The 11,695-nt window shown below is 56.2% G+C and overlaps 3 protein-coding genes across 4 annotated transcripts in view; 1 reads left to right on the top strand and 2 right to left on the bottom strand.

Annotated features, from left to right (window-relative positions):
- TRIM28 (tripartite motif containing 28) overlaps positions 1–6,023 on the top strand; it is a 6,805-nt gene extending 782 nt beyond the window's left edge. The window contains exons 2-18 of the mRNA XM_040465183.1: positions 3–264; positions 600–712; positions 909–1,041; positions 2,778–2,913; positions 2,991–3,107; positions 3,191–3,305; positions 3,459–3,605; positions 3,710–3,824; positions 3,906–4,012; positions 4,105–4,141; positions 4,218–4,263; positions 4,338–4,590; positions 4,670–4,989; positions 5,074–5,197; positions 5,281–5,367; positions 5,446–5,583; positions 5,676–6,023. Of these exons, the coding sequence (XP_040321117.1) occupies positions 3–264; positions 600–712; positions 909–1,041; positions 2,778–2,913; positions 2,991–3,107; positions 3,191–3,305; positions 3,459–3,605; positions 3,710–3,824; positions 3,906–4,012; positions 4,105–4,141; positions 4,218–4,263; positions 4,338–4,590; positions 4,670–4,989; positions 5,074–5,197; positions 5,281–5,367; positions 5,446–5,583; positions 5,676–5,852 (2,427 nt within the window). The 3' untranslated portion in view covers positions 5,853–6,023. The remainder of the gene's footprint in view (positions 1–2; positions 265–599; positions 713–908; positions 1,042–2,777; positions 2,914–2,990; positions 3,108–3,190; positions 3,306–3,458; positions 3,606–3,709; positions 3,825–3,905; positions 4,013–4,104; positions 4,142–4,217; positions 4,264–4,337; positions 4,591–4,669; positions 4,990–5,073; positions 5,198–5,280; positions 5,368–5,445; positions 5,584–5,675) is intronic.
- Positions 6,024–6,721: 698 nt separating this feature from the next.
- On the bottom strand, positions 6,722–9,817 carry CHMP2A (charged multivesicular body protein 2A). 2 transcript variants are annotated; one of them, XM_040465302.1, is made up of 6 exons: positions 9,686–9,817; positions 8,684–8,897; positions 7,423–7,602; positions 7,205–7,335; positions 7,053–7,114; positions 6,722–6,936 (listed from the first exon to the last, which is right to left on the bottom strand). In XM_040465302.1, exons 2-6 carry the CDS (start codon positions 8,849–8,851, stop codon positions 6,809–6,811), a joined length of 669 nt encoding a protein of 222 aa, XP_040321236.1. In that variant the 5' UTR covers positions 8,852–8,897; positions 9,686–9,817; the 3' UTR covers positions 6,722–6,808. The 2 variants fall into 2 exon arrangements, with proteins under 2 accessions (XP_040321236.1, XP_040321237.1); XM_040465303.1 differs by having other exon boundaries at positions 6,809–6,936; positions 8,684–8,893; positions 9,686–9,812.
- A 660-nt stretch (positions 9,818–10,477) lies between these two features.
- The window catches only part of UBE2M (ubiquitin conjugating enzyme E2 M), a 2,759-nt gene continuing 1,541 nt past the window's right edge, over positions 10,478–11,695 (bottom strand). The window contains exons 3-6 of the mRNA XM_040465311.1: positions 11,558–11,596; positions 11,344–11,447; positions 11,086–11,149; positions 10,478–10,994 (exon numbers count right to left, since the gene is read on the bottom strand). Coding sequence (XP_040321245.1) covers positions 10,854–10,994; positions 11,086–11,149; positions 11,344–11,447; positions 11,558–11,596 — 348 coding nt within the window. The 3' untranslated portion in view covers positions 10,478–10,853. The remainder of the gene's footprint in view (positions 10,995–11,085; positions 11,150–11,343; positions 11,448–11,557; positions 11,597–11,695) is intronic.

Raw genomic sequence — 11,695 nt, 5'->3', positions numbered from 1 at the left:
AGGGTTCGGCGGGCGGCGAAAAGCGCGCCGCCGCCTCCTCGGCCGCGGCTGCGGCCTCGGCCTCGGCGTCGTCGCCCGCGGGGGGCGGTGGCGAGGCGCTGGAGCTCCTGGAGCATTGCGGTGTGTGCCGGGAGCGCCTGCGCCCCGAGAGGGAGCCGCGCCTGCTGCCCTGCCTGCACTCGGCCTGCAGTGCCTGCCTCGGGCCTCCGGCGCCCGCCGCCGCCAACAGCTCGGGGGATGGCGGTGCGGCGGGCGACGGCGCCGGTGAGTACGGTCCGACCGAAGTAGCCCATCCCCCACCGCATTCCCGACTCGGTGTGGGGATTGGGTTCTCAGCGTGGTGATGGCGGGGGATCATTTGGGTGAGAGGATAGGGACCTGCATAGTGCGTGTCGGAATTGGGTATGGGCATTGGAGTCTGGGCTTGGCGCTCACATGGGGTGTCTGCTTCAAGTTCGATGAAGGAAGGGTTTGGCCTCCTTCCTGAGGAGAGGATCCGGCCCTCCTTGGGATGGAGGTTGAGGCTCAGTGGGACCATGGGGTTATAGCTTGGAGGTGAATTTGCAACAGTCTCAAAAAGGAATTTTTTTTCCCCCCAGTGGTTGACTGTCCTGTGTGCAAGCAGCAATGCTTCTCCAAAGACATTGTGGAGAATTATTTTATGCGTGACAGTGGCAGCAAGGCTGCCACAGACTCCCAGGATGCAAATCAGGTATGTCCTGCTCCAGCAAACCCTAGGAGGCCTGGGGACATGGTACTAGTTCCAGACTTTATTTTTCTCATACTGAAAGGCTCTAGGCAGACTGCATAGGCTAGGTAAAGACACTATTTCAGGTTGTATTACCTGGGGTGTATGTAAGGACCTATTTGGTGGTTCTGTCTCTGCTTACTTTGCCTTTGCCCAGCAGTGCTGCACTAGCTGTGAGGATAACGCCCCTGCCACCAGCTACTGTGTGGAGTGCTCTGAGCCGCTGTGTGAGACGTGTGTGGAGGCACACCAGCGGGTGAAGTACACCAAGGACCACACTGTGCGCTCCACTGGTATGCAAGGCAGAGGGGAAAAGCCTTGGTTACCTTACATCTGTTCTCAGCTGTTTGTGGTGCTGGTTACAGATGGCGGATGGGTCCCAAGGAGCTTTTTGTTTTTTTCTTCTCTTTTCTTTCTTTTTTTTTTTTTTTTTAGGGGGTACGACCTGAAGGGTTTTAGGGCACCAGTCAGAAATGGGGAGGCTGGGGCTCAGGTGTGCCAGTCTCTGCCTGCTGGTCCAGGTGGGAGGGAAAAGGCCACAGGCAGGGAGTGGGCAGAGTCCCGGACAGCGGGGGGTTTGGAGGGGGGTGCTCTGTATGCCAGGGGGCCTTTTGCACTGAGGGTTCAAGGAAGCTCTTCAGGGACCCACCCCCACCCCCTCCTCAGGGGAAAAGCTCCAGTGGGAGGGGCCAGCTTATTCCAACAGGGAAGCCCAGGGAGTTTGGAGAAAGGGTATGAGGCCTTTTGAAGAATTCACTGGCAACATGGTTAAGTTTCTGTATGGGAAACTGTATGGGAAAGTATGAGCCACAGTGTGTTGATAAACTGCAAGAACCTTCAAGGCCATTATGGACGGAGAGTGAGTTTTAGAAATCTTTCATCTTCGGATCATACGCATTTTAAAGTTCAGCTAAAGTACTTGTAGGCTTTTCTGTAAATGTTGGTAGTGGCACATAAAAGGACTTTTTGAGTCTAGCCTGTTTTTGGTTCAGAACTCACTATGTGTGGCCTTCTCGTAGTTACACTGTGACTTCTCAGTCACAGAGGAATAGCATAGCATTGGCAAGAAGATAAGGATGGAGGTGGTGGCTGTGGGGCATGAGGAATCAGGAGCAAAGGGCTCCTGGGTTTAGTCAGGCAGGGTGCAGGAGGGGGGCAATATTGGAGGAACTGTGGTCTGTCTGGTTGACTCGTATCCCAGTGTTGTATGTCTTAGGCTGGAATAGTGTAGCCAAGATGTAATTGAGATTGGGTAGATGGTCTCAAGCAGCTTGCTGGTGGTGACAGGTTGGGAGTGGGGTAGCGGTGTATTGGCCTTTTTGCAGTATTACTTTAATCACCAAGATTCTTCTCAGAGAGAGGAGACTTGATCTCTCAGTGAGGGGTTTGGTCTGACATTTTCACTTTTCTATCCTGACAAGGCTTTGTGAGGCCAGAACCTTCCGTAGGCCTATGGGTTGTAAAAGGTTTGTGGACTTCTTAATTACTGAAGAGAGATCAACCAAGACATGACTTCTGAGGAAGCTGCACCTGAGCAGTGTCTCTAGTCCCTGATTGGCTTCTGTGTGTGCCAGCAAGCAAACATTCTGTGTGCTTGGATGCCACAGTAGCCATAATCTCTCCTCTGCTGGACAGAACCTGCTGTGAGAGAGGAGAAATGGAGCCCGGTGGAGGTTTTCAAGGTGGAGGGGCTCTCCTGAGTGTCTACCCAGGGAAGGTTCTAGTAAAGGGAATAGCAGATGGGAGGTCTCTGTCAAAGTCTTTAGAGTTTGTTGTCAGTGTCAGAAGCTGGAAGGAGCAGGGGTAGTTCTCTGGGTCAGGGTTGGGGCAGAGGGTTTTGAGAGGAAGGATCTAGGCTTACAGGCCTGTGCTTTTTTCCTGGCCACTGATGCAGGGCCTTTGGGTTTTCCCAGCAGACAGCCTATGGTTGCAGGACAGGCAGGAAGTGAGGCCTTAAGTTTTGTCTACCACTTGAGTTGGAGATAGCTAAAGGATGAGCTTCAGCCTCATGGTTTCTTCTGTTCCCCAGGGCCAGCCAAGTCCAGGGACGGTGAGCGCACAGTGTACTGCAACGTGCACAAGCACGAGCCCCTTGTGCTGTTCTGTGAGAGCTGTGACACCCTCACTTGTAGGGACTGCCAGCTCAACACCCACAAGGACCACCAGTGAGTACTGAAGTAGGATGGCTGGGTGCTGCCCATTCCCATGTTCAGCACCCAGGCCCACTTCTGTTTGCCCTCAGATATCAGTTTCTGGAGGATGCAGTGAGGAACCAGCGCAAGCTCCTGGCCTCACTGGTAAAACGCCTTGGGGACAAGCATGCGACGCTGCAGAAGAACACCAAGGAGGTTCGCAGCTCGTAAGTGTGGAAGCCAGGGCTATAGTTGGGGGCAGTTCCTGCTGAGCACCTTCCTAACCTGGCTCACTCTGCTGCTCCCCCAGGATCCGCCAAGTGTCTGATGTACAGAAGCGTGTGCAGGTGGATGTTAAGATGGCCATTTTGCAGATCATGAAGGAACTGAACAAGCGGGGCCGTGTGCTGGTCAACGATGCCCAGGTATGCCCCGTTTGAGGGGGGAGGGTTTCTGGGTCCCATCTGCTGGCTGCCAACCCTATCTACAGTGGGAGGGTCTTGGGGACTAGCACTTTGTGCTGGCTGTTGATGCCATCCTTGGTGTTTTCTTTCCTTGGTCTTCTCCTCTACCTGCAGAAGGTGACAGAGGGGCAGCAGGAGCGCCTGGAGCGACAACACTGGACCATGACCAAGATCCAGAAGCACCAGGAACATATCCTGCGCTTTGCCTCATGGGCTCTGGAGAGTGACAACAACACAGCTCTGCTGCTCTCCAAGAAGCTGGTGTGTGCTGGTGGACACTCAGGTGATGGGATCCAGGCAGGTGCCGCTCAGCACCCTGGAGCCTTGTTTATTGTCTGTATGTTCATGCACTGCCCCTTTTTCAGATCTATTTCCAGCTGCATCGGGCCCTCAAGATGATTGTGGATCCTGTGGAGCCACATGGCGAGATGAAGTTCCAGTGGGACCTCAATGCCTGGACCAAGAGTGCAGAGGCTTTCGGTGTGTCCCTTTCTTTTCTGTGTTACATATTGCAATCATTCCAGACATTGTCTTCTTAATGCTAATTTTTTCTTTATGCAGGCAAGATCGTGGCAGAGCGTCCAGGCACCAACTCAACAGGCCCTACGCCCATGGCCCCTCCTCGGGCTCCAGGGCCCTTGAGCAAGCAGGGTTCTGGCAGCAGCCAGGTGAGCAGGGGAGGGGGACCCTGGCAGCGTAGGGTAGGGGCAACGGTCCTATGGGACACCTGCTCACTGAGGTCCACCTGCTTTGCCCACAGCCCATGGAGGTGCAGGAAGGCTATGGCTTTGGCTCAGGTGAGTGCCTTGTAGGTGGGAGAGCTCCAGTGCTTTAGGTCTATCCCCAACCTTCTTTTTTCTATTTTCTGAGCAGACGATCCTTACTCGAGTGCAGAGCCCCATGTGTCAGGTGTGAAGCGGTGAGTTTGGCTATCCTTTGGTGGAGCCAGATGGGGATAGGGATGGGTGTGCTAACACCAAGCCGCACCCACAGGTCCCGCTCAGGTGAGGGCGAGGTGAGTGGCCTCATGCGCAAAGTGCCACGGGTGAGCCTTGAGCGCCTGGACCTGGATCTCACGGCTGATAGCCAGCCACCAGTTTTCAAAGTCTTCCCAGGCAGCACCACTGAAGATTACAATCTCATTGTTATTGAGCGTGGTGCTGCAGCTGCTGCTGCTGGACAGCCTGGGACTGCTCCACCTGGGGCTCCTGGTGCCCCTCCACTGCCTGGCATGGCCATTGTCAAGGTGAGTCTGCCCCAAGTGACTGGCTGGGAAATGAACGCCCGCATCAGCATCCTGCTGAACACCCCTTATCTCTTTGCAGGAGGAAGAGACAGAGGCAGCCATTGGAGCCCCACCTGCTGCCACTGAAGGCCCTGAGACCAAGCCTGTGCTGATGGCCCTGGCGGAGGGCCCTGGCGCTGAGGGCCCCCGCCTGGCCTCACCCAGTGGCAGCACTAGTTCAGGTCTAGAGGTGGTGGCTCCAGAGGGCACTTCAGCCCCAGCAGGTGGCCCCGGTGCCCTGGATGACAGTGCCACCATCTGCCGCGTCTGCCAGAAGCCAGGCGATCTGGTCATGTGCAACCAGTGCGAGTTCTGCTTCCACCTGGACTGCCACCTGCCTGCCCTGCAGGATGTGCCAGGGTGCGAGGCTTGTGTAGGGTCTGTGCCGGGTGGAGGGCTGGGCTGGCTGGCTTCTGTGCAGCCCCTCATTCTCCTTCCATCCAGGGAGGAGTGGAGTTGCTCTCTCTGCCATGTGCTACCTGATCTGAAAGAGGAAGATGGCAGCCTGAGTCTGGATGGTGGTGATAGCACTGGTGTGGTGGCCAAGCTCTCGCCAGCCAACCAGCAGGTGAGGGTGAGGGCCTGCTCCTTTAAGAGTTGCTCAGCAGCCTTACCCCTCTTTGGCTCTGATGTCACTTGTCCTGTTCATAGAAGTGTGAGCGTGTCCTGCTGGCCCTGTTTTGTCACGAGCCCTGCCGTCCCCTGCACCAGCTGGCTACTGACTCCACTTTCTCCCTGGTGAGTCCTGGGACTTCAGCGGGGGAGGGGGGGGGTGGGGCTGCCTGGCCTCACTTTCAGCCTGGCCTCTGTCTACAGGATCAGCCTGGCGGCACCCTGGACTTAACCCTGATCCGCGCCCGTCTCCAGGAGAAGTTGTCACCTCCCTATAGCTCCCCCCAGGAGTTTGCCCAGGATGTGGGCCGCATGTTTAAGCAGTTCAACAAGCTGACAGAGGTGAGCTTGGGGAGAATGGGGCTGGTGGCAGGGGGAGGGTAGGTGGGAGGAGGGAGAGCTAGGACCCACCTACTGCAATATGCCTGGCTCAGGACAAGGCAGATGTGCAGTCCATCATCGGCCTGCAACGCTTCTTCGAGACTCGCATGAACGAGGCCTTTGGTGACACCAAGTTCTCAGCTGTGCTGGTGGAGCCCCCACCGCTGAGCCTGCCTGGTGCTGGCCTGAGTGCCCAGGAGCTATCCAGTGGTCCTGGTGATGGCCCCTGAGGCTGTGGCCTCTCAGGCCAACCCAACGTGGCTCTGTTCTCTGTCCTGTCAAATCCCCTCTCCCCCACGCCCCCCTCTGGTGGCCTGGCTCCTACTTCTTGGTGGCCCCATCCCCCAGTCCTTCACAATATGGTTTTTACTTATGTGGATTTAATAAAAACTTCACCAGTTCTTCAGGCCTCTTTTGGTGGGGGCCGTGGTCCTGGGGCCTTGTCTCAATTCCCTCACCATGCCCTGGTGGACAGAGTAGGTGTGGGGGCATTTGCCCTCAGCCACCTTGGTGTCCATGGGATAGGGAAGAGCAACCTTCTTGGGCCCTTCCCAATGGAGAGAGTGTTTCAGATTGGGGGAAGGGTCGCATGGCGAACATGCTGGAGGTTGTTGGGTGCCCTCTAGGTGGGAAGGTCCAGGCTGATGTGTGGGGCAGGCAGGGTGAAGCCCCAGATACATCCTGCATGGTGGCCATTCTTCCGGAGTGCTTCCTAGACTTGGGTATAACTATTTTTCATAATCAGATGGTACCATACTGAGCTGGGTGTTTGAGGATCCCTGGCAGATGAGCCCAGACTTCCAGGGTATGTGGGAAACCCACGGTCTTCAAGGTGATAGGCACTGGAGACCTTGGGAGGGGTGCTGAAGCAGGGCTCACAGCTGACCGTCCGCTCCCAAACTGAACATTCCCGGACACTTGACCTGTCAACCACTGCCACAAACAGGGAAGCAGTCCAGCCTTATCTCATACCCCCCCTAATGTGGCACTTGGCCTTCTGCCATGCATGCCAACCACCCCTTTACCAAGCCTGTACGTGACCTCTGTCCCAAGGGACCCCAGCCTGGCCCACATCAGGCCAGTCACACAGGCCTAGGAGTTAGTGTCCAATCCTTTATTACAGAAGAAGTACAGTAAAACTGCCGGGCATCTGTTGCCTGCCTCCCACCAGGGTGGTATAGGGTGGTCAGTCCCTCCGCAGATTCTTGAGCCGCTCCTCCAGGTCTGCGTCGGCATCTACTAGGGCTGAGGCTGCAGCTTCTGCTTTCTTCCCACTGGCAGCCACACTGAGTGAGCCTCCGGTAGAGGGGAGGTCTACAGAGTGGGGGGAATAGGACAGCTCCTGTAGAAAGGAATAATGCTGGGAGGGGAGGGGTCGGGCTGTGGCTGGACCGTTGGGTGGGACAGGGCCCAAGGTTTGGTGCACTCACTTGACAGCTCATCTGTCAGGCTCAATCCTAGCTCATCCAGGACCTGGGACACAACGGCGTCACTTGGGAAGAGAGAAGAATTTTATGAGGGCCAGGCCTGTATGAGGACCACGAATCCATTCCCACCCTCCCTACACCTGGTGTCCCCTAACCTCTCCTCTTCATCTTCCTCATCACCCATGGCATCATCAATTGCATCATTCATCATCTCCTCCTTCATGTCCATGATCTCGGCCTGCCGCTCAAATTCCATCATGATCTTCTGGATTTGAGGCAACTTCAGCTGGAAGTGGGGTGTGGGGAGGGTGAGTCTGAGTCTGGTCCCTGACATTAGTTGGGGGCGGAGGGAAGGGGAATGGGAGAGGCGCACCTGTCTGTTCATGGTGCCCATGGCTTTGGTGACCCCCTTCATAGCTTGTGCCATTGAGTTGTTAGACTTCAGTGTCTGGATCTTCAGGGACACAGCCTGGATGTTGGCCCTCATCAACACAAATTTGCGCACATAACGCCGAGTGCGCACCAAGTCTTTTGCCATGATTCGCACGGCATCCTGAGGGAGTGGACAAAGGTGGCAGGGAGAGTGGGCTGAGGGAAGAGGCTCCAATTGCACCATTCCAATTGATGTTTTCAGCAATTTACATGTGGTTAAACCCAGTGGTCACTTCCCCCTCCCTCCTCCCAACCTCATTCTCCTGTCTCTTGGGTCACCACTCCATAGGCTCCTTTGTAGCTTACTTCTCTGACCCACAAACGCTGGAAGGAAGGCTGAGCTCACTGTATTCAGTCATCCTTTTCCCTCCATATCTAGAGTCACACTCCCTTGACTTAGGATGTCTATTCCTGGCTGATGAATTTGCCTCTCCCTCCACCTCACATAGGCTCATACCTCAAGCTCTTTATCCCACATCACATGTAAATCTATCCGTAGCTCCCGACTTCCTTAAATCTCTTCCTTGCCTTGCTTATTCTGGGAATTGGCACGTCTTCAACCCAACTGCTCAGGTTCAAGCTCTTATTACCTGTCATGGGCTCTGCTCCCTAGTGCTTCAGGCTGTCTATTTTATTTTTTTAACTTAGTTTTGAGGGGTGGGGGGCAGAGGATATGAAGCAGGCTCTGCACTGACAGCAGTGAACCCTACGCAGGGCTAGAACTCATGAACTGTGAGATCATGACCTGAGCCTAAGCTGGATGCTCAACCAACTAAGCCATCCAGGTGCCCCTCTGTCTCTTTTACTGAGCTCCAGGGCACAGTGTATTTCAGGCCACATCTCTTTGCATTAACACCTCTGACTCCACTCCCACTGTGGCCCTTGATTTCAACTGGTCTGGCCTATCCTCTCTCCTGAGCTCACCTATCACTCACTCATGGAACATTTGCTTCATCTGTTTCACGCACTGGTTGCTTGGATTTTCACAGGCTCACTCTCTATTACTCAAGGTTTGTGGCCCTGATGTCACCTTCTGGGAGGCAGTCTTTCTGGATCCCCAAAATAGGGAAGCCCTGCTTGCCCTTTGTTTCACTCAAAGCACCTATCTATTGGTGTCCTGTCATACATGGTCTGTGGTTAGAGCAATGTCTAACCAAACAGCACCTAATCCTGTGTCCCAGCCTTTGCCCAACTGAGCTCACCATCTGGCCCTGCTTGGCCATCTTCTTGATGTCTGCAATGATTTTCTTCTCCTGGGTCTCTAGCTTCTGTCGTTCACGGTCCAACTCTCGCATGGCACGGTTCAGGGCCCGCTGGTTCTGCCTCAGCAGTTCCTCTGGTGTCTTCCGGCGCCCAAACAACAGGTCCATGGTAGCAGGAGCCCACCAGTGGGCCTGTGCCAAGTGTGAAGCCTAGCTGCAAGGTGGTGGGAGGGCCCAGAAAAAGGGCAAGAAGCAGAGCAGGGATCACAATGTGTATGGGGAGGGGTGATAGTTGGTCTTGCAAAAAGGGAAGGGGTGAGTAGGGAGAGGAAGCGATAACAGAAGGCCAAAACGTAGTCTGGAACACCACAGTAGCCCCATGGATACAAGTGGGCCAGCAATATCTGAAAGTCCTCCACGATATACCCACCCCAGCCTTTCATCATAGTGCCCCCAAGGAGGTTCAAGGCTTCAGCCTCTCTCCAGATCATGGTGAGGACCTGGATTGGGACGCTGAGCGCCTAAGACAGGGCAATTGTGGGGAACCGACTGGGGATGGAAGGATAAGTGGAGGGCCTGAGTGCCAATAACAAAGTGGATACAGGGAGTTCTGAAGCTGACAGCGTATGAATGGCATTCGGATTTGGAGGGTCCAAATGGAGAAGGAACCTGGGTGAGGAGAATATGGTTGTGGGGCGTGGGAGAAACCGGTACGCTAAGGACGTGATGGACGCTGGAGAGCTTTGTAGACCTAGGAGAGTTAGGGGTCCTTGGGGATCCCTGTACACCCAGAGAGGGAAGACGGGCGTTAGGGCGCCCTGTTCACTTAGGACAGAATCGGGGAGGGGCGTGGGGAAGCCTGCACACCGAGAACAAGTTGGCCCGATGATGAAGCCAGGGTCCCGGGGAGGGGCAAGGCAATCGACGCCCAGGTGGAGAAGCCCTCGTATGTCGTCGCCCACGCACCCACCCGGGACCCTCGGCACGCCAGGGGCCACTCACCGGAGCTGGGACGGGAATCCGCTTCCGCTTCCGGGTCACACTCTCCTCACTCGGATTCCAGGCGCGCCCACCAACGACAGCCCCTCGGTTCTTTCTGCCGTCGTCGCCGTTTCCGGAAAAGATGATCTGACGTCACACGTTCCGCCGGCACCCGGAACGATGGGAGGGGACAAGAGCGCGCATGCGTACGTCTTCTGGAGGGGCCCGGCACCTAGGCGCATGCGCACCACCTTTCGTCTCTCTACGGCCTGCCTGAGGGTGTTCCATAGGTTCCAGCCGAGCCACGTCTGGGATCCCAGTTCCCGCCGGGTTGGTGCATCATCGGGCGCCTTCTGCCTGGCCACCCCAGAGGCCCCGCACCCCACCACTTCACCCACTAGAGGGCCCAGCTCATCCGACGGACCCTGACGTCTCCTTAATATTTCTGGACGTCAGGCACCTGGTAGCACCATGGGACAAGTTCTTAATAGGCCCAACCATAGCAGGAGGGGGCAGAGCTGGAGATGGCACGGACTTTCCTCTATGCTGGCTTACCAGCCAGGAAGCAAGTGGTTACTGGATCCTGCCCCTCGCTGGTCCCAGATTGGAATTCATTCCATCTAGCCTGAAGCTTGGGGTGTGGTCTCCCTACTACCCCTCCCTCCCCTAGGGCTGGTTCCAGGCACTGGATAGCGTACTGAGGCGTACCCTAGTGCCACCTGTGACCATACATCTTCCACCACGCTTACTGCGAGAGCCCTGGTGGACATCACCTCCCCCTCCCACCCCCAGAGAAGGAAGAGACGGAGGCCATGCAGTAACATTCCCCTTTAATAGCCTGGTGGGACCTCCAGTGGTGGAGGGGTGGGGTTCCCAAGCCCCAGCCACCCGGTCCCCTTGGCCACCCACCCCAGAGCCCAGAGTGGGGGGCTGGACAGCACCCAGCTGGGGGCTAGACAAGCCAATTCATTTCCCATCGCTGAGCAGGTCGGGGGGAGGCAGCGCCGACCTTAATCACATGGTGGTTAAAAAAAAAAATAACTAGGAGCGGGTGGCAAGGAGGGGAGGCAAGGCCAGGGCATGGGATTCCCCCACCAGCCACCCCATGCCCCCCACCTGTGGCCCCCAATAAATATTTGCAGGGGACGCCGGGGCTGGTGGCCCTGGCAGGGGTGGGCGTGCGCCAGCCCTATTTCAGGCAGCGCTCAAAGTAGGTGGAGCCGATATAGCCACCTCGCATGGAGCGCTGCACATTCTGCTCAAACAGCCGCCGGTTGTTCTGCAGGACCTCGGCGGCCTCCTTGTTCAGTGGGTCTTCAGGGTTGGGCTCCTGTGGCCGGTATGGGTGGGGGTCAACAGGCCCTAAGAGCAGAGAGGGCCAACCCCCCCCCCCCCCCCGCCTCACCCCCACCCCTACTCACCAAGAAGAGATACTGCAGGCCATAAATTATGGAGTTTATCGTAAGGACTGGTTTCCAGTCCTCTCTGTGGACAAAGAATCAGGGTCAGACACTGGTGAGTGGCCACCACAGAGCCTGCTGGGGCTGAACAGGTCAGGCCCAGGAGAAAGCTAAGGGCAAGACTTGAAGAAAATGTGGAGATGAAGAGATAGAGTACCACAGAGCACAGGAGAGAGGGAAAGGGCAGACATCTGGGCAGTCCAAAGTCAGGGCCCTCACCTGAGGATGTTGAGGCAGACGTTGCCCTCGAGGTCAATGTTGGGGTGATAGACCATTGTCTCACACTTCACCTTGGGGGGGTCATGTGGGTAACCCTGGCCCACCTGGCTCCAAAAAGAGAGAGAAAATAGATAGGTGCCCCAGCAGTGCCTGGTTGGGTCCTCAGCTGTTGCCTCCTCAGCCAGGGAGCCATCCCTGCCCACCTGGGACTCACCTTAAAACTGAACACAAACTTCCCACTCTTGTAGAAACCCTGTGAAAAGAAAGAGGAAGGTGTTAGGGCACCATCCTGCAGGGCTTGGCGGGTAAACCAGGTCTCCCAACACAAGGTGGGGGGGGGGGGGGGGGGGGG

Source organism: Herpailurus yagouaroundi, unplaced genomic scaffold (assembly GCF_014898765.1).
Source record: "Herpailurus yagouaroundi ecotype Mexico unplaced genomic scaffold, PumYag 557, whole genome shotgun sequence".
Classification (NCBI taxonomy): Eukaryota; Metazoa; Chordata; class Mammalia; order Carnivora; family Felidae; genus Herpailurus; species Herpailurus yagouaroundi.
Note: the sequence above shows the minus strand (reverse complement) of the source record. Positions and strands in the feature narration are given on the sequence as shown.